Source organism: Xyrauchen texanus, chromosome 10, assembly GCF_025860055.1.
Source record: "Xyrauchen texanus isolate HMW12.3.18 chromosome 10, RBS_HiC_50CHRs, whole genome shotgun sequence".
Classification (NCBI taxonomy): domain Eukaryota; kingdom Metazoa; phylum Chordata; class Actinopteri; order Cypriniformes; family Catostomidae; genus Xyrauchen; species Xyrauchen texanus.
In genome coordinates, this window is record NC_068285.1 from 25810019 (window position 1) to 25831776 (window position 21758).

General features: G+C 36.8%; 2 protein-coding genes across 2 annotated transcripts in view; both read right to left on the reverse strand.

Moving 5' to 3' along the window:
• LOC127650657 (syndetin-like) overlaps positions 1-3448 on the reverse strand; it is a 199768-nt gene extending 196320 nt beyond the window's left edge. The window contains exons 1-2 of the mRNA XM_052136228.1: positions 3305-3448; positions 2722-2790 (exon numbers count right to left, since the gene is read on the reverse strand). Of these exons, the coding sequence (XP_051992188.1) occupies positions 2722-2790; positions 3305-3337 (102 nt within the window). The 5' untranslated portion in view covers positions 3338-3448. The remainder of the gene's footprint in view (positions 1-2721; positions 2791-3304) is intronic.
• Positions 3449-6955: 3507 nt separating this feature from the next.
• On the reverse strand, positions 6956-21429 carry LOC127650964 (HEPACAM family member 2-like). Its single transcript, XM_052136646.1, has 9 exons — positions 21320-21429; positions 11277-11624; positions 10058-10342; positions 9276-9575; positions 8487-8612; positions 8129-8150; positions 8002-8036; positions 7666-7739; positions 6956-7570 (listed from the first exon to the last, which is right to left on the reverse strand). The coding sequence occupies exons 1-9, from the start codon at positions 21357-21359 to the stop codon at positions 7466-7468; spliced, it is 1335 nt and encodes a 444-aa protein (XP_051992606.1). The 5' UTR covers positions 21360-21429; the 3' UTR covers positions 6956-7465.
• Between the last annotated feature and the right edge of the window lie 329 nt (positions 21430-21758).

The following is a 21758-nucleotide window of genomic DNA, read 5'->3' on the forward strand; positions in this document are numbered from 1 at the left end:
CAAAGCTTTCAGCACTATCTAGTTTAATAATAGTGTTAGTGCTATTCTATGCACAGAGATGAATGATGTACGCTATATAAATGCATGATATGTAATTATACGCGATGTCGTCATAACGACTTCATAAGAAAGAAATTTCAGCTGTACACTTGGCGAGAAAGGGCACCATTGTTCCAAATGCTGTAACCAATTGCTTCATTCCTTTGTGCTATAAACACAATTTTACAGTTCATATATGTCTGGGAACAAAACAAAACAATTTCACATCCAGAAATCTGACATTTTTATATTTACAACAGCGATTTAGCACACCTGCTGCTAGCACCTAGCTCACGCACTTTCAATTCCATGGAGTTTTCAGGGACGCTTCCCTCATCATCATGGCAACGGTTCGTGGCCATGTCAGATTACGTCAGAGTTTGTTGGAGATGGTTGGAAAATCATACCACATTGCTCAGATATTCCACGACACAACAACCGCCAACTGAACATGTTCAATCGGCGAAAACAGACGCCAAAAAGGGTAACACACTGATTCGACAAAACCCATCAGATGTGTCTGTCCGCGTTGGTCGGTGTCTGTTGGTGCAGTGTGAACTGGCCTTTAGTGAGCATTGGGAATTGGGCATTCCAAATTGGGGAGAAAAGGGGAGGGGAAAAAAAAGAAAAACTTGTTGTCTGAAGCAAGGGATCTAAATAAAAGTAAAAAGTGTCTGAAAATTTAAGAGCTACAGAACTACAAAGGATTAAAATCACCTTAAAACCACAGAACAGTCTTAAAAGAGTCTGCTGTTTTAATGGACCTGTAAAGTAATGTTAGATCTAATCCACTGGGCCATAGCCAAGCTACATTATCACACTCAATTATGGTTATAATTCAACTCAGTGGTACAATGAAGGCTTATCCAAAGTCTGATTATCCTTTATTACCATTTCTTTTTATACCACCCTTTTGTAAAGAATATGGATTGGCCTATGTGTAAATAAAAAGACAAGTCTAAATGCAGGCAAATTATGCAGAGAGCTTAAAGACCTTCAAATCAAAATTTTGTCCATATCGATAAGCTTTAAGGTCAACTTTATGCTAGTGTACTTCAAAACATTGACAAAATCTGTTTTTAAAAGATAATAAGCATTTCAAATCTGCTGTCTCTTCCGGCTAAACAGACCCATGCAAAATCATGACGTCACAAAGCTGCTAAGATATTTTGTCCAAACAATTACTTTCTAGAAAGAGAACACATTCTCCCCCTACATCTGATCAGAGCACATGGCTGTGTTCTCGCCTGCAATGATAACAGCTTCAAAGGGCACTTCAGAGGGATGCTCTAACAGTTGAGGGAAATTGTATTTTAAGGGAATAGGGCATAGGGATGATCACTTCTGAAGGAAACTGGAACGCAGTAGTTGGAAGCGAGTAAGGTGACTGGCGTTTATTATATTTTTTTAATGCAGTCATTTTTCTGAGGTCTCTTGGGATGTACAGCAGGATGAACAGTGAGAGTTCTTTGTTTAGTGTATTATGAGTCAAAACATTGATATATTATTATCTTTTCCTCACTTGTTTCTCCTTTATTTGTACTGAACTTGCAGGTTCAATAGGAACTTAACTTGCTCAGTTAGATCCTCGTTCGGTTCTCAAGTCACAGGAAAAGTGGTCGAACTCGGTAGTGAGATCAATTCACAGTTTCCCCAGCTGAACACAGGCTCTGGCATGAGAAGCACAATTGCACAAAAGTCCTGCCCCACCCCCAACTTTCTGTAATATATACTTCAACAGGCCAAAGAAAACGGTGCTCTTCAAGGCCCTTCATGAGGACTTTAAATGCCTTAAAGTATGCATGTCTCTTTTCTAGATGAAATGTTATTTCAAAAAGGTCAATCAAAGGACTCACATGAGGGCACATTAATGTGCTGCATTGCTTGGCAACCGTAAAAAGCCTTCAGTCAAGTGAATAAATTGTATTACTTTGTGGAAGCATTGCTTAATCTGGTTATTAAGCAATGGGCCTGGGTAGCTCAGCGAGTATTGATGCTGACTGACAACCCTGGAGTCGCGAGTTCGAATCCAGGGCGTTCTGAGTGACTCCAGCCAGGTCTCCTAAGCAACCAAATTGCCTGGTTTCTAGGGAGGGTGGAGTCACATGGGGTAACCTCCTCGTGGTTGCGATAATGTGTGGTTCTCGCTCTCAGTGGGGCACGTGGTGAGTTGTGCATGGATGCCGCAGAGAATAGCGTGAAGCCTCCACATGCATTACGTCTCCGCTCAACAAGCCACGTGATAAAATGGTCTCAGACGTGGAGGCAACTGAGATTCCCTGATTGAGGCGTGTCAAAATGCCACCACGAGGACTTCAGTGCGAGGAATTGGGCATGCCAGGTTGAGGAGAAAATCATGTCAATAAATGTAATTTATTAAACAGTGGTGTCTATTATCATATTGTCATTGCCAAATGCGTTAATTATACAATACGTTTTATAAAACCAAAAAGACATATTGCCTTAGTAACAACATATTTAATACATGTCCAAACATAAAATATTGCCTTTAAACAGAAGGAACCATCAAAGGGCAAAGCATAGTTCTAAAAATCCAAGATTGCCTAAAGGAAGAAAAAAAATGAATTCTAGCATAAATAGTGGACATATACCTGGCCTTCCAATGACAGAAAATAAAAAATACTATAAAATATAATAATTCAGATAATATGCATTAGTCACCTTGCTGGTGGTCCTAAAGTTCTCCATGGGGCTCATGTCAACCACACTCTCCTGAGGACTTTTAAGACCCTGGTAGAGGAAATACACGGTAATATTAATAAATATTTAATATCGTATGAAAGGAAAAGCAGTAATGAGCCGTGAACCATATCTTGTGACACTTCTGCACAACGGCAATGTATTAATGATGGTAACAACGATAGATCTATAAATGAGTATGTCTGACTATACAAAACAAATTTAAAAGAGAGTTTCGCTATTGATTTGACTGATTTGTTTGACTAGGAAAAAAAAACAAATTCAGAGAATTCGATTCAGAGGATCAAGGATGAGCAATATGATCACTGCAGATCATTATTATATTTCTAAGCTACCGCTCACCATCTCTGAACGTTTTTATTTAACATGCTCTGATTTCGCAAAAGATTCCACATGCAGGTTTCAATAAATATTCAGATATCCCGTGAATACGTGTCGTTTTTCTATTTATGTGTATTTTAGCTAACAGGCTAGCTAAATAAAATACTTCCGGGCTCTTCAATGATATCCCAAAGTTGGCTGGTGTAAAATAAGCAAAACTCACCTGACGGGCCATCAAAGACTTGATTTTCTGCATCGTATCGGTTAAAACGCTAAGCAGTAAAAGTGCGATCTATTCTATGATATTGTATTATTTCTGTCAAACAGTGATTCAGTTGCTGCAGTACTAGACAGGTGCCATGTTTCACTATTGTATTCACGTGACAGGGCTGTGAGAAGTGCAGCATGGGATATGTAGTTCTTCTGTGTAGTTGTAACCTTATTGAAAAGTATAATTTTTGAGGGATCGTGATCTTACGTTTAACAAAATAATATTAATAATAGTTCATTTGGCCCATTAGGGGATACTGTGGATAGATGTGGTAACATGTAACCAGGTTGGGGAGTAACAGAATACATGTAACGGGATTACGTATTTAAAAAACTAAATATTTGTAACTGTATTTCACTACAGTTACAATTTAAATAATTTGTAATTAGAATACAGTTACATTCAAAAAGTATTTTGATTACTGAAGAGATTTATTTGCATTTTATTGTCATTTTTTTCATTTAATATTTAATTATTTCAGATGGAAAACATTTATACATATAAATTATGCAAAACTTTCTTATGATGATACATTCATACGAGCAGACAGAGAAGTAATTTTGAAGTAAGTTTGGAGCAGAAGAAATAGAAATAAACCTTGTGTAAATTGTCAGCTTTACGCTAAGCTAAAATGCTATTTCTAGCCATTTTACATGCACATGTTACCAGACACGATCATGTTTATTTATCTAGTAAATTCATATTGGATCATAATTTCTATTTTTCTAGTAAGACCTTTGATATTAGGGCAAAAATCATATTCTTGGTAATATTTTTTTTATTGTTTTCCTGTAAAGAGCAGTTGTAAAATATTTCCTGATAAATTTTGATTAAAATATCTAAAAATCTTTAAACAAGATCAGTTTTATTAAACTTGTTTTAGAAAAAACACTGCATAAGATATTTAGTTTTTTCAGAGAATGTATTTTTAACGTGTATTTTGTCTTACTGCACTGACAGAGTTTTTATAGTCAAAACAAGTGAAAAAAAACTTCCAGTACTGAAGAAGTAATCCAAAGAATTTAGAATACGTTACTGACCTTGAATAATCTAATGAAATAATTTACAAATTACATTTTACAGCATATATTCTGTAATCTGTAGTGGAATACATTTCAAAAGTAACCCTCCCAACTCTGCATGTAGCACAGTGTAACAAATTAGTGACAAGGACTTAAAATCACTTTTTGATAAATTTGATATCATCCACACAAGCTTTTCAGCAACATGTTACATTTACATTTATACATTTGGCAGACACTTTTATCCAAAGCAGTGCATTTATTACAGGGACAATCTCAAGGAGCAGCCTGGAGTTAAGTGCCTTGCTCAAGGACACAATGGTGGTGGTTGTGGGGATGGAACCAGCGATCCCCGCAAAATTACAAAATAGCAATGTCATGGCTGACTATATGGGGAGGGTTTTTGTACAAAATTGTCCATTTGCCATTATTATTATTGTGAGTAGGGCAAGAGTGCTGCTAATTGGGAATACCAGGAGAATTGAGGGCCTAGAGGGCCGCTCAAAAATTGGGCCAGCAGGCCACATGTTGAGTAATAATTTTTCACTTTGACTTGAACATGAAATTTCTCAGTTGAATATGAATCCCATTCCGGCCCTGATTGTGAGAATATAAGATATCAGTTCTCTCACACACACACACACACACACACACACACACACACACACACACACACACACACCATTTTTATCTCCATAGACTTCCATGCATTTTGTGGATTGTATACAGATCTAACGATAATTTCTATTCCCTAATCCTAACCTTACCCCTAAACCTAACCCTCAATATACTTTTTTGCATTTTTCAATAAGCCAGTTCCCTCATGGGGACCGCTGGCTGGGCCCCACAAGGTAAGTAATTTCAGGTTTTACTATTCTTGTGGGTACATTTGGCCCCCACAATGTAGTATAAACATGTACACACACACACAGTTTTTCTGGTTTGAATTAACTTTTTTTATGTTTACCATTTTGAACAAGAAAATATAATTACCACAATAAATTAATGCAAAAATTTTAAACTGATGCTGCAATCTACTCGGTTGGAGTATGCTGTAACAACGACACTCTTTGTACTTGACATTAATTTATGCTGTTAGACAGGGCGGACTGGGAAGTTAAAGATGGAAAAGTTTGGTGACATTTTTTAAGTCTCTCCCTGGTCTGCCCAACTTATTAATCATTATTTAATAGCATCATAATAAGTTGATCGTTCATATCCATGTGAGATTCAAAATGTGGCACATTTGTCTTTGCATACAGTGAGGCTTTGCCTACAGAATAGTTAGGGAGGTGAGCTTGTCAGCTCATTCTAGATACAACTATTTTTCACAGGCACAACAAGACAGTTTACACTGACTTGGCATTAGAAAGCCCCCAAGAAAGCAACTACACTCATTTAATGCAACCAATTCTCAATTTTTCCCCAATGTAGCAAAATAACTTTTCAAAGATGAAAGCCTTAATTTATGCCATTTTTCAAATAATTACTACACCCCTACAACAATTTCTCAATCCTTTGTTAAATATTGCTTTATATTGTTTTGTGCTCTGTTGTGTTTGAGTTTCTATTAACATTTTAGCATGACAGACACTGTCACAGACGTATGATGAATCCACGATACTTGGAAAATGAATACTGCCTCAATACCTCATTTTCTTTTGGCTTTTATGTCTCACAGCTCATAGAAAGGTTTACAGCAAATAGCTGAAACCAGCAGCAAAAGTATTCTAAAGTGTTTGTCATCAATATCGGCTCCACTGATATCGCTGATGACTTCCCTGTCAAATGAGGGAGTGGCACCTCCCCCAGGCAGAAGAGCTGTTGATACAATACCTCTACTCTTCCTGTGAAACCTAGAAAATAAACAGATGGTCATAATATAAAGCTTCCTTATGAAACACGTCTAGTTTGTTTCAGTAATGCATCTGATAATTATCGAACAAGCCCACTCAGCTGTAAAGATGAGAAGAAAATGCATTTATCAGGTTAAAAAGAGTTTGGTGGAATATTACTTTACATGCTGGAAATATTATTATAGCACAGAATGCTGGACAGGTTTGCTTTCTCCCTTTAGCCTGTATCTCCAAAAATCTACACAAGTAGACTTTTTGCCATAATCATCTGAAAATAGATCGGCTGATATTTGATCATATTGAGAATATCAATATGCAGCGTATTAACAGATGCATTGGCCCTCCATTGTGTCATTTGCTAAATTTTCCAACAGCCTAGTCAATGCATAATTCGTTTTCATGACAAAAATATATTTTCCACATATATATATATATATATATATATATATACTATATACTGTAGATCTCAGTTGCACATACATATCGGCATTATAACAGTCATCGGCCACACGAATCATCCAGTAGTCAGCGACCACTACCCTAATAAAAATCCATTCTTTTAGAAACTGATGATGAAATTCACTTCCATGCACAAATAACCAAAAATAAAAACACTAAATGACAGTTTTGGCAAGACAAAGCAAAGCCCTAAAAGTGTAAAGTAGAATCATGCATTAAAAAAAAGATTAATAAAGTATTAGTAAAATAATTCCAAAGACCTTTATTTTCAAATGACAGAGCATCCATGTGAGTGTAAAATGTGAACAGGTGCAACACATGGTAAACAAACATTCAAAAGAAAAAATTCAAAAACTGCTATGAAATGTATGAAACTGTTATGTGGCATCTTTGAAATGTAATGAGCAATATCACAGAATACATTGCAGTGTGCAAAAATACAGTGTCAACATTAAAATATTTACATCATATTTACATTTATAATGCAAGAAAAACAATAACGTTGCTGACTGTATTTATATATAAATACTCTAAGTATTTTCATTAAGCCAGTTGCTACAGAAAACAGTTTGTAGTTCTCATTCACATATATTCCTTTAAGATAGTCAAAACATCAGTGCTCAGCACTTGTGAAAATTGCAGGTTTTGTTTAAAAGAATATAAAAGAAACAAATATCTAAAACAACACAATGTGTGACAGGACAGAGAAAAATTAGAAAAATTTTGATATGACATATACAGTATGTCTAGCACACATGACTAGCCATCTCTCTCTCTCATTTCAGCAGACTCAGTGTCGGAGTTTCAGGCACATGTTTGATGACTTCATAGATGGTGGTATGCAAATCTGAATCGAACTGTGCCAAAGACCTGCAGGATGCCTGGAAAACACAGCGAAGGTATATTAAAACTGTTCTGGGGAAAAACTGCTCATGCAAAAAAGCAAGCAATTATCTTTCCATCCCAGTGACTTCACCTGTGTCGATTCTATTTTCCCAGGTACGGATACAAATTCATAGATGCCAAAGTCTTCAGTTGCATCTTCATGACCTACAAGAAAATGATTACGATTATAGCCCATATTTCAAAGTACAGAGCTATAAACAGGACAAAGTTCAAAGGGCCATTTGGTCAATAGAGAGAGAATGTTTATGTAACCAGGAACCAAACCACCTTATGCTGACAGAAATCAAGCAGATATGATTATAGTAGTTGTAATGTTAATGGACTTGGGGATGTTGTTTGTACAGAGAGGCTATGTACACATTACTGCTTCACAACAGGGGTATATTATAGTCTGAGGCATGCCTACCGGAGCGGTGCAGTCCTCTCTGCTCTGTCGTAGGCCTAGAAAACAATCAATAAATGATGTCATAGAAATGTAGAAATGTGGCATGTATTTTGCAAATGTTTCAAATGCTGAATAGATATTTTCTTACCGCATGTACATAGTCTTTATCACTGTGGAAAAAGGAAAAAAAGTGAATAAATATTATTGCCACGCAAAAAAAAAATGGGCTTTTCATGGCCTTATGCAAATATGTTCCAAATTTGTCTTGTTTCAGTCAGTATAACTGATTTGAATAAAGCCTGAAAAACAGAACGTTGATTACGTGAACACTACATTTTTGGTTTAAAGTTTTTAAAAAAAGGTACACTAGAGCCAAGCAAAACTTTTCAAAACAAACTCTTAATAGTTTTACACAGACATTTAGCTTTGATGAATAAAGTATTTGGTCAAATGACACATTATTGAGGAAAAGCCTGAAAATCAATAAAAGAGTTGAAATTTCATACTTCTTCTTGGATGGCAGCTCTTCCTTAGGAGCACAAACATCATGCCCACAATAATGCACACTGAAGCAACTGTAATCAAAGTCAAGGGAGACAGTGAACTCCCCTCCTGAATATGCTTCTCTCTTCCTGGAAACAGATCGATATATCAGCGTTACAGGTTATATTTTGCCATATATCATTTTTGGTCTGTCATCGTCATCCTATTTTAAAAAAAAAAAAACATTTAATTTCTCAAAAAGACACAACAAAGAACTGCTTGAGTTTTTCTATTCTAAGTCCATACTGCCTGTATTCACAGCCTGTAATGACTGGTAAACAATACAAACATGTGCTGGCCTCTATTTACTTTACAGTGGAACAGCAAGACTTAATCACTGGTAGGACAGATATGCACTTAGCAACTGGGGAAAAATAGCTTGCCATGACCATGCTTTCTGACAATGGAAGGGACAAAAGAATAACTAACAGAACAGAATCAAAATTAACAATGCCAGTTTTGTATTGTCACTGAATTTTTCCAAATTAAAGGAGCAGTTCACCCAAAAATGCATTATTTACACACCCTCAATTGGTTTGTTCCTCGCAAAAAGCTATTGTATGTCTTTAGAAAACTGTTACATAGAGCAAAATTCATATTAACTACTTTTATTCTTGGACGTATGTCCAAAAAATAATAATAATAATAATAAGTTTGGAACATTGTGAGATTGGAGTGAGTGAACTTTTTATTTTGGGGTAAACTATTCCTTTAATGTGCAGATCTAAAGCAATAGGTGACCACATACATACCTTTGCCAAGACTGGCCACCACCAGAGTGAACTTAGTCTCATCCTCCTTTTTTGTCACATTGTTGAATGCTCTACACAAGAACTCCTTAGTTTGGGCTAGCTCATAAGATGTCACTTCAAATCGTGTCCCAGTCATGAGAACCTCTGTGCCGTTCTTTGTCTTTGAGATCCAGATGCAGGTGTTGGGAGGGTTTGAATCCGCAAGACACTCAAAAAAGACCAGTTCCCCCGGGTTCACTGTAAACACCCCTCCAGTTTTCAGACCATGGTCAGAATTTACTGCCAGGTTATAGGGCCCATCTAACACATTTGGTAAAGACACACACACACACAAAATAAAATACTTATATATATATATCCATCCATCAATCTAAAATCTGTATAAATTCATAGTACTCAAAGTATTGAAACCTTCAATCTTCAAAAATGTGTATTATTTGAATTATTATTATTATTACTATTATTATCATCATTATAATTTTTTTACTTTACAGCAAGGCTTTGTCAAGCCAACAAAATGTTTATTTCCTTTTCTAGTATATTTGAATAAATAGCTTAACCTTTGAAAGCCACCTTTAATGTAATACAGATGATGTCATGGCAGATCACACTTAACATCTGACTTGCAATGTAAATAGCAGTTCATTATCCGGCAGAAAGAGGAACCTGCTGGACAGTTTATGATAAGGCTGCAATGATTTACACACAGGGCAATAACCAATGATGAATAACTGCGATTCCAGCTCTTCTGTAGCAAGTAGATAGATAAATAATATACTCACAGAACACACTGAGATCAGTCTGTTTGCTTAGCTCAATGCTGATGTGGTTTTTGGCCTCACAGATGTATTGGCCAATGTCTTCTTTCTTGACAGGGTTTATAACAAGCTTGCTGTGGTCTTGTGAGAATTTATGCCTCTCACTTAGGCCTACCAACTTGTTGTTCCTCAGCCATTTGACGTGAACATTTGTTCCACTTTCAACAGAGCATGTCAGCGTTACATTGTCTCTGTCTTCCACTAGTTCTGAGTCTGGTGTCTTGCTAATGATGGGGATGGACACAGGCACTGAAAACAGAGACAAAAAGAGATATACAATACTGAGCAATACTCTACATTACTTGTATCAGGTTGGAATATAATTCAATTCAAAAACTCAATTTATTATCTGTACATGTTGTTGTTGTTATTATAAGACATCAAAGACCCCATGAATTCAAAATTCATTTGTTAGTTTTGTGGCTTTCTATATGCTGATGTACTCCTAAAAGTTGTCCAAAACAACTTAACAGATATTTGCCTTTAAAATGTACTCTTTCTAATCCAAGAAATAGGACCAAAAATACTGATGACTCATCTTGCACTCAGGGTGTATAGACCTTATTCATACTAGCGCCATCTTTGATTTTTAATGGGAATGACATCGAGGCTGGGAGGGATAGACTCACCATCTCTTCAATGGGCTGTACTGCAGATTAAAGTGTTTTTGGATCATTCAGCAGACAAAACATTGAAAAAATATCTGTCCAAGTACATTCTGCATACAAATAACTCCAGACAACATTTTTGTGGAAAATCTGATGTGATCTAGCAGCTTTATACCGTTTGTGCCATTGAAGAGACTGTAAGTCTATCCCTCACAGCCTCGTTTTCATTCCCATTAATAATCAAAGATGGCGCTAGCATGAATAAGGTCTATATAAATATTTGTCCAATCAGCTGCTCTTTTCAATGAGAATACCCTTCCTCCAAATACCACCTGCTACTGACTAGCAATAGCAAGTAACAAATTAAGGTTGTGACAAACTAACACCTATTGGCTTTTTTAACGGGTGCGAGTGCTTTTGTATACCCCACCCAACTTTCCATTTCAATAGGAAATGTCTACACTAGAATGAAATCTGCATTTCACAAACCATTTCATGGGGTCTTTAACAGCACTGGTCACCACATCAATATCTCCTGTATGTTCAAACACTTGAAATGCTCAAAAAGTTTGTACCACTGACTGTGACTGTGACTGTCTTCGTGACAGTCACTGGCCTGGAGCTTCCTGAGAAGATGATATTGATCTCCATCTGGTATTCCCCCTCTACATCCTCATCCAGGTGCTCAATATATAGCGAGACATCAGGCAGGTTGAGTACCGTATTGTTCTTTAGGCGCATATTTAGGATAACATTGCTCTCAGTGAAAGTGACCAAATGAGTGTACTTGGGTTTAGTCTTGTACCAGGTCCCCTGGAATGTTGCAATCTGGGAATTGAAATGAGTCTCCACTTTGAGGAGCATAGAGTCACCCTTTCTCCCATGCTGCGTTGGCACCACCGAAATGTATTCAGAGTTCGAAACTGTTGCAAAGAGATTGTGCATCAGAAATGTGTGGCTTGACTTAATGTTAAATGACTTGTGCAGTGAAAAATAAACTTGATTATTAACCATTTTTAAACTGCTTTATCTATTGTTAATTTGTTGAATATTCAGATAAATGGTCTGGTTTGTTGAAATCGTTTTCAACATTTGTGGCTTAATGTTGATTATTGAAAAAAAAATATTTTGAACCTTTCCCCATTTATAAAAAAAAAAAAGATTATAGGGGTCACAATAAGGCACTTACTTTACAATGGAAGTGAATGGGGCCAGTCCTTAAACAATAAAATACACACTGTTTCAAAAGTATAGCAACAAGACATGCACATTATTTGTTAACATGATTTTAGTGTCATAAAGGATTTGCACCATTACATAATTTACCAGATTTCAGGGTTTTATGGTGTTACATCATTATGGCAACCTAGTTGTAATTATGGATATAACTTTTCACAGATAAAGTTATCGAGTGGTTTTATAACACTAAATTCATGTTAACATGAATAATAAATAAATCTTTTGGCTATACATTTAAAACAGTGTGTTTTATATCTTGTGGCCCCATTCACTTCCATTCTAAGTGCCTTAATGTAGCTGCAATTTTTGCTTCTTTCGAGTTTTTTATTTTATGAAATTTTTTAGGGGAAATCAACATTATGCCACAAAGGCTGTCGATTGAGCTTAACTTGTATTGAACCCGGAAAATTCCTTTAACTACATCAAAACCTTAGCTAAAACCTCAAGTGTGCAATATTAAAGCATCTGGGCTGTGTTTCCCAGAAGCAGGGCCCGTGGCATAGGCGACATAGGCAGTTGCCTAGGGCACAAAAATGACAGAGAGGTGCCTCACCAGAGTTGTTGTTTTTTTCTCGTGCCGACTATGCGCCCCTCAATAATACGATTAAATTATAATCGGATCCTTATCATATGTGGACAAAATGAGTGAAAAAATAACCAAATTATCAGGTGCAGAAGGCAGGAAGTGGTACAATGAAGAGGAGCAGAAAAAAAAGAGCAATATAAAGGTTAGAATCACAAGTTAACAACTATTCATGTCAGCCATTGATGTTTATTTACTACTTTGAAATAGCTTATTTAGAACCTCTCAACTGGCATGGACACTGTGGGCCATTTTTTGATTGTTTTATTTAAGTTTATTGCAAGTTAAGTGCATGTGTATTTTCTTTAAAATAAACTTAAGCTTCTATAATGTTGTTTTAATTTCAGTTATATTGCTGCTTGCTTTCACTTCCCCAAAAAATTCCTAAAGTGTCTTGATTTAAAAGAGACCATGATTAGGACTTTAGTCTAAAGCATTCATGCTAAGCACCCTCAAATGAACCTCAGAGCAGCCTGTTTTATTCAGTTGTGTGCTGAATGGGATGCCAAATAAACCATTGACGAGACCCACATCATGACCCGTGCATGTGTAAACAGATTGATAATGTTCTGAAAATGAAACAAATGTGTTCACTTGTTGCCAACATTAAAATAAGCCTTTAGAATCTATAATTTCCAAATATTTTATTTGATTATTAAACCAGCCTGATGTAGTGTTAAATTGAAAACGAAATTTCCAAGCACTGAAGTATGGTCAAATAAACAATTCATAATTATACTCAGTCTTAATTCAGTTTTTCCGACATATGATAGAAAAGTAGCAGAAAAATTACAAGCAATCGCAGAATGCTCCCATCAGAATACACTTCAGAAAAATGTGCATCATTCATTGAGTGCACTAGTACTTATGGGATTAAAAGATACAACTATGCAGAACTTTTTATCTTCTCGCTTCCATGTTCTACTTAACAGCTGATGTGGCCCCTGTACCAAAATAATAACACACACCTGCTCAATTGAATATGTAAGACTAATACTGTACTAATCCCAGCAAACACACAAAAATCCCTGCATTTTTTGAGCACCCAAAATGCTGCATCGGTGTATGTTGTGATCTGCAGGTGCAGCATTTAGCTGTCATTATTTGCGACAGATCATGAAGCAATAAATGTTTTGTATATTGAAAACTGTTCCGTATGTTGTTTTAGTAGCATTTAAACATGATTTAGTCTATTAAAAAATGTTTAATTATGATACATCTCCACTTTATGCAGAGCGCCCCCACTATTTTCAGAATTTTCAGCTGGCTAACATCTACAGATACATTAAATTATATAGCCTATATTTTGTAGGTCTATTTTGGGTACATATTTCATATTGCTTTCTCTTTTTTACCATTTGTTTTAGTAACTACTTATGCAACCATATGCATAGTTGTTTCTGTGTGTGTGCTTCCATATTCTTACTTTGTTTGTTACTCAAATATGTGTTTGACCATTGGTGCCAAAGATCTCTACCATCAATTTAAGCTTACAAAGCTTTTGTGAAACAGCCCTGATCAGTTGGGCAGAACAGAACCGTATTAAAACCTGCAATGTTTCTCATTAACTGTGACTGCACTGATAGAAACATTCATCTAAATCCATTGCACAGAGCAGTTTTCCTTCTCTTTGAGTTCACTTGGACACTTAATTTATCTGTTTAACCAAAATTGCAGTAAGATATAATCTATCCACACATTATCCGCTGCTACAAAATTCTGTGTCTCTTCTCTATTGCAGTCCAAATATCTAACTCTGTAACCCAGATCATTACACAGGATTTATCCACATCGTTAATTAGCTCATACACCTATACACAGGTCTCGCACAGTGCTCTAATGTGGGCAAATATTTACCAGCTTCTCTGAAAGATAGCATCAAACATGAAGTTCTCTATAATTTGTCTGAACTGGTCTGTGAGCAAACACTCAGGCAGTGATGAATAGCAGCTGTGCGTTACATTAAGTCATAGAGATCACGAGACAACAGTTTGTACACTTATATAAGAAAAAGGGTTAGGGAAGCATGTACGAATAATCCTAAAATTATGCTACCTAGACAACCTAGTGGTCTCTACTGTAATGCAAACTAACATCTCTTTTTTTCCATACTCTAAATCCTTTCACATTTAATGGTTAATCCAAAAATGAAAATGATGCCATTATTTCCTCACCCTCATGTTGTTTCACACCTGTATGAGTTTCTTTTTTCCTTGAAACATAAATGAAGAGTGGCAGAGAAGACTTTCATTGAATGACGAAGTTCATTTGGTGTGTGGCTTCGTATGGCTTCAGAAAGCTTGAAATATAGCACAAAAGTCATATGGACTACTTTTATTGATGGTTTAAATTTTTGGAGTCTCGAGAGCATCCATCCCGTTCACATGGAAAGGACAACCTGGTCTCAGAATCACATTACTATAACTACATTTTTGCAAAATTGGAAACAGGGCTTTTTTATGGGAGACGGGGTCTTTTCACACCATGCCCCAAAATTTTGGAACTCATTGGCTGGAGAAATTAGCGAGGAACTAACTTTAGGCACTTTCAAATATAGTCTTAAGGCTATTTTTTCTTTAGAGGTGCTTTTTACTTGATCTTTTTGGTGTGTGGATGCATTTTGTAAATTTGTACATTGTGGTTTATGTCTGCTTATAGATCAAATATTGTATATATTTTATATTGTTGTATTTTGTTTTAAATTGTAAAGCACTTTGAGAAGCAACTTTTAAAGGCACTATATAAGTTTATTATTCAAATATGTTTTACATGGCATGTTGTACATTTCGCAGCAGTTTCCTGTAAAATGACCACTAGAGGCACTATAGCAATGAAGACTTTCACTAACTTTCACACAAATCATGAGAAAATGGCAGATTATCAGTTCATAAACACTTAATTTTGCTCCTCACACGGTGCTATCTAATGGCATAAACACTATAGAGCATGACTTATTTTATACCACCCTAAGCATCCTTGCACTGACAGAAACATGGATACATCCAGAGGATAAAGCAACACCCGCTGATCTCTCCAATAGCTTCTTCTCTCACACCCCTTGACACACCGGTAGGGGTGGGGGTAGAGGTTTGCTCATTCAAAACAACTGGACATTTTCACCACACTCCTCTCTGTGTAACAATACTTCTTTTGAATTCCATGCTATTACTACAATGCAACCCAAAACAATCCATGTTGTTTTCATCCATCACCCTCCAGGTCAGCTGGCAAACCTTCTCGAGGAGTTGGATGTCCTGCTGTCCTCCTTCCCAGAATATGCTAGGCCACTTGTGGGTCTTGGAGATTTCAACATACACCAAGACAAGCCCCAGGCCACTGAACTTCATGCTCTTCTGCCCTCGTTTGACTTGGAAAGACTAAGTACTACAGCAACTCACAGATCGGGCAATTTTTACATGTAACTGCACCAAATCAAATATTCTTGTTACTCCTTTACATGTCTCTGATCACTACTTTATTCAATTCAACATGACTCTCCCATCTATATTAAAACAGACTTCACCTTTGGTTTCCTTTCGCCGTAACCTCCTGTGATAATTTATAATGGCCCCCAATTGGGCTAATCAGCAGAGGAGAGGGATAGGTGCAATGAGATGTGGCCGTTAGGGAGAGAGAGCTACAGGCAGCTGCCCTGTATGTGTTTGTGTTTATGTTTTGTCTTTATGTTTTAATGTCTCATTAAACATTACTTTGATGCTTTGTCCAGTTCCTGCCTCCTCCTTTTCATTGAACCCTGTTACACTTCCGTTCTCTTTCACCCTCACACTTTTCCACTGCTGTCTCTGCATCCAGGGTGGAAAATAAGTTTTGTGTGGGAAGAGAGGTAAACACTGCCACAGACACCTGTCTAGACAGCATCTGTCCTCTGTCCTCTAGGCCAGCACGTATTACACCACCCAGCACCTGGCTCCTTCGTGAACATCAGACTAACCTCAGGGCAGCTGAGAGGAGATGGCCTTTCTGCAGCCTTTGGCACAGTCAACCATTTGATCCTACTCTCCACCCTTTCTACTCTGGGCATCACTGGAACTGTGCCTGACTGGTTTAATTCCTATCTCTCAGGTAGGTCCTTCGTGGTAGCCTGGAGAGGTGAGGTGTCCAAGTCACATTGGCTACTTACTGGGGTACCTCAGTGCTTGGGACACTTCTCTTCTCTATATGCACAACTTCACTGGGACCCATCATTCAGGCACATGGTTTCTCTTACCACTGCTACGCTGATGACACACAGCTCTACTTGTTTTTCCAGCACAACGACACCAAGGTGACTGCTCAAATCTCTGCCTGTTTGACAGACTCCGTCCTTGATCATAGTGAAGCAAAAGTGCGCAAGCCCCCTACAGCAACATTGATGATTCACATGATGTGTAAATATCTTGGTCTTACAGATATTTGGAGACTTTTAAATCCATCTGATAGGGATTATAATTTTTTTCATCAGTCCATAAAATTTATTCCAGAATTGATTTTTTTTATATCCAAGTCCCTCATTTCATCTGCTGTTGATTTCTCAATTGGAAACATCTTAGTCTCTTTTGCAAAATCCTGATTTCCAACAAATGTTAAAGGCTGAAATCAATGTTTATATGGAGACCAACTGGTTCTCAGTATCCTCTATGGTGTGGCTTGGGAGGCATTTATACAAGTTCTTAGAGGTTGGATAATACAGTATGCCTCATTTATCAAAAAATCCAAGCATGAGAATTTGTGGAGTTGGAAGGGAATATTAAAAGTGCCGACGTAGAGTTGAAGTGCCGAATGTTGTCTGATGGCCTCAGAGAATTGACCCGATTGAAATAAAGATATAATACTATATTGTCGCAGAAGGTGGTATTTTTGCTATTCAGGGCAAGACAGTCATACTTTGAGTCGGGGGACAAAGCAGGGAAGCTTTTGGCTAGATACATAGTACAGAGAGAGTCTTTTTCTACCATTCCCTCAGTGAAATCTGCTGATGTTGATATATTTACCTCAGCCATTGATATTTAAAATGCTTTTAATGAATTTTATCTTGATCTTTATAGTTCCACGTCTTCGTCTACTGATGAAGATATTAGGAACTGTGTAGAACTATTAGACCTCCCTAAACTGACGGTTGAGTAAATAAATTCTCTTGATTCTGAGATAAACTTGGAGGAGCTTAGACAATGTAATTAAGACAAGGCTCTTGGGCCACATGGCTTTGACGCTTAATCTTTTAGATCTTATGCTGCAGATCTGGCTCCGCTTTTGTTAGAATGTATATGGAATCATTAATTAATGGAAAGCTTCTGCCAACCATGACACAATCCCGGATCAGTCTGATTCTTAAAAAGGACAAAGATTCTAGCAAGTACAAGGGTTACGGTCAAATTTCCCTGATCCAGCTAGATGTAAAATGATTGTCAAAAATTCTAGCTAACCTATTAAGTAAAGTTATGACATCTCTTATACATTTAGATCAGACAGGGTTTATTCACGGCCGAAGCTCTTCTGATAACATTTTATCGGTCTCAGACATTTGGCTCATTGTTCGCTTCCACCTGAGAGAGCCCCTCCCTGGTTTTGTATTGAACAGGAAGTTCTTGCCCCTATTTTGCCATTACAAAGCCTTTCTATTAAACAAGATCCAAAAATTTTGGTTAAAAGTTTTGAGCACTCAAATTTTATTTTGTCCCAGACTATGTATTTTGGTGATCAAAAAAAAAATTGGGTTGTGACCAGTATCATGATTGGCAGACAAATTATTTTAAGGGGATGGATGTTGGATGGAGTGGCATAATTTTCAGAGTAGTGTGTGGAAATGGGGAGGGTGGCAGCTTTCAAGGTGGTTTCAAGTAGAAGGGATTTAGGATTTATTTGTTAAGAAATGGGGCATTTATTTAGCATTTTGGGGGGACTCTTGGGGAGGTGATGTGGAGAGTGTACTTTAGTTGAATTATGTACGTTTATTATAAAAACAAATTTGTGTGTGTGTTATTATGTGGGACCACAGGGGTCAGGGACATGCACAGACATTTTGGGGGGCAGGGGCTCAAGTGGATAAAAAGGGCACTTCTCATAATTATTTATTTAAAAAACATTTTAAACAAAACATTAAATATATTAACACAAATTACAATGTATTTTAATTCCCTCACACTCTCGCAATTGTTTCATACTCAACAGATTTCTACAAAACAATCAGTTCACACAGAGACCGTGGTCTTCTTAGTATTCACTAGGTTTATCACAAGAGCAGGCAACAGCAAAGGAAAATTTGCCACAGTTTTCTATGCTACTAGTTTCAAGTATATATTTAGAATAAATGACTGCACCAAGGAGAGGGAAATAGTTTCACTAATAATTTGTTTATTTTGCACAAGGAAATAAATAATTGTAATTATTTTGGTGTTATTGGAATACACCATATGCTTTATGGGTGATATGCTTTAGCTATTTTGTTTAACCTATTCACTTGGAGTACCTTGTCAAATATATGCAAATTAGCACATTTTAATTAGGTAACACCTAATTTGCATATCAATGTGGCAATTGGCTAATTAGCTGTTAAGTCGAGACACTGGTAGCTTAGTCTTTTGTTCATCACCACTCACCTCCACACAAGCCAAGAAAAACACAACTTGGATAGGAGATGGGAAGGGATGCTGCCTGTCTGTCTGTGTGTCTGATGTGTGCTGCGCGGAGGGCGGGCATCGGAACTCGACAAAGTCTCATCTCTCGACTGGATATTTAGATTTTTTTATTCAATATATGTTTTTGACAGGGAAGCTGTGCGCAAACAGGAAATATATAATATATATATATATATATATATATATATATATATATATATATAAAAATAATAATAGTAATAATAATTATAAAGCATAGAAAAAAGGGCAGGTGCTCAAGCCCCCTTTGATGTCTATGTGTGCACGTGCCTGCACAGGGGTGTTCGTTGGTGGTCAGGGTGGGGTTGGTGAATGGGGAGGGATATTAGTGGGATTTGAATGTGAAATGTTGATTCGTTGTATATGTGTTGGGTTTTTCTTTGTTGTGTATATATGAATCAATTAAAAAATGTTAATCGCAAAATATTTGTTTTCCACTATGGTCAAAAAACATGTGTTAAAGGACCGACAGCTGTTAATCTGCATTGCGTTGCTAGGCAAGGTTATGTGGGAGCAGGCAGAAAGCAGTAAACAGTCTCCCGCTCTATCTACCTTGTGCCCTCAACTACCCGGACACGGTCATCTCCACCCCCTAGTCGCCTCTGCTGGCCTACTGACAGCAAGTGTTGTGTATGAAAATAGATTACTGTGTGGCTCATGTTATGTGCTAAATAATAAATAAGGACATCCTTATTGCATGCACAAAGGACCAGAGGGCAAATTCGGTGGAAGCTAATAGTGTGCCTGTGTTTACATCACTCTGTAAACTATGAATACTAGAAGATGAGTTTGTCCTGTTGTGGTCTTAACGCATCCAAATAAGAATAGTGGTGATAGCAACAGTGCACTTACACCAACAAGACAAGCAATAGTAATTGAGCTATGATCTGCTCCTTATGCATCCCCAAACGCAAACACTAGATTATTTACACTTAAAATAATCCAATTGGTAATGCCAACACACACATACACAAAAATCTTGCCTGACCGTGAATAAGGGGAGTCAAACTTGGTATCCTGTTTCACAGCCCAGCAGTTTAGCTCCAACCCTAATGAAACACACCTGATCAAGGTCTTCAGGAGTGCTTGAAGATTACAAGGAGGCATTTTGGAGCAGGGATGGAACTAAACTCTGCAGGGCTGCGGCCCTCCAGGAACTGAGTTTGACACCCCTGGGCCCCAAGTCATCAATGTTTGTGCTTTTGTAGTTTTTAAAACAGCATGTGACACATAAAAGGGCATATAGGAACTTAGTGTATGCCATATGAGTCATGCCTATATTTGATATATACTGTATTTTATCATAGTTATATTATTTCATTATAAGTAACATTTTATAATGAGGTTCTGTTTGTTATTATTACTTAACTGCATTATTTAACCTAAGCTAAAACTGAACAATGCTTCTACAGCATTTAAAAAAAAAAATCAAGTAAGATTTGTACATGTTAACGCATTATGAACTACCAAATTAAAAATTGTATTTTCATAATTTAACATTAAGACAATATATGTTGAAAAAAAAAACATTGTTCATGAAACATTATGTATTTACTAATGCTACCCTATATAACCTTATTGTATAGAAATATATTATTTGAACATTGGAAATTGTACAAATTTGTAATGTAAAGTAAAATAACAAAAGCACAGATTATAAAGTATTGTAACTGTAAGAACATTTCATTCAAAATGAAAATCTGATGTAGGGCATTATCTCGACACTCTTTCAGAATTAAAGAATTAAAATCAATCCATGGTTTCACTGTTCTTAGTTCTGCATCACATATGTGCGTACATAACATCTATGGTTGTGTTTCGAAAAACAGTCAATCAAGTTAAATTAATTAATAAACACCAACTGTATTTTAAAATTAGTTTACCTGAGTATTCCTCCATCTTTTTCTTGAAGTGTAAATATTAAGTATATGCACATCATTTTGTAGAAAAGAAATAGGTAATATTATTAATTTAATTCGAACCCTGTAAATTTGTTTAAATGGCGTCACAAAAATTGAACCGTTCTCCTTTTGGCTCCAGGACTCTAAACTAAAATAAACAAGTAAAAAAATTTATTGCAGGTTTTGGTATGTAACATCACTGTTACTGTACCTATTTTAAGATCAATTAAAAAGTAACTTACCATGAACAGTGAGAAATATGGTGCAAATGAGTAGAAACATGGTGACTTCAACACACTGATGCTGTTTGGCTTGTGACAAGAACAGGGAACTGGTGACAGTATTTGCCAGGGAAATGAGAGAAGCTCAGGCCCCTCCCATGTGCCATGAGAACACATACACCTGGCCGAGATTCCAAAAGACTGCTGTCACCCTGAGGGCCAGAGACAGCCTCACCGATACACATTCAATGCGAGATATACACAGCTTAAGCTCACAGTGTCAGATCACAGACAGAAATGTCTCCTTTTCAAAAATTGTAGTAAACAGACACGGACTGCTACAGGTGTGAAACCAGTGCAGACTGATATGCAAGTCCATGACAGACACTGGGTCATTGATCAACACAACACATAGACATGCAAAGTTTCACCTGAAACCATGCATGACCCAAGGTAGAAA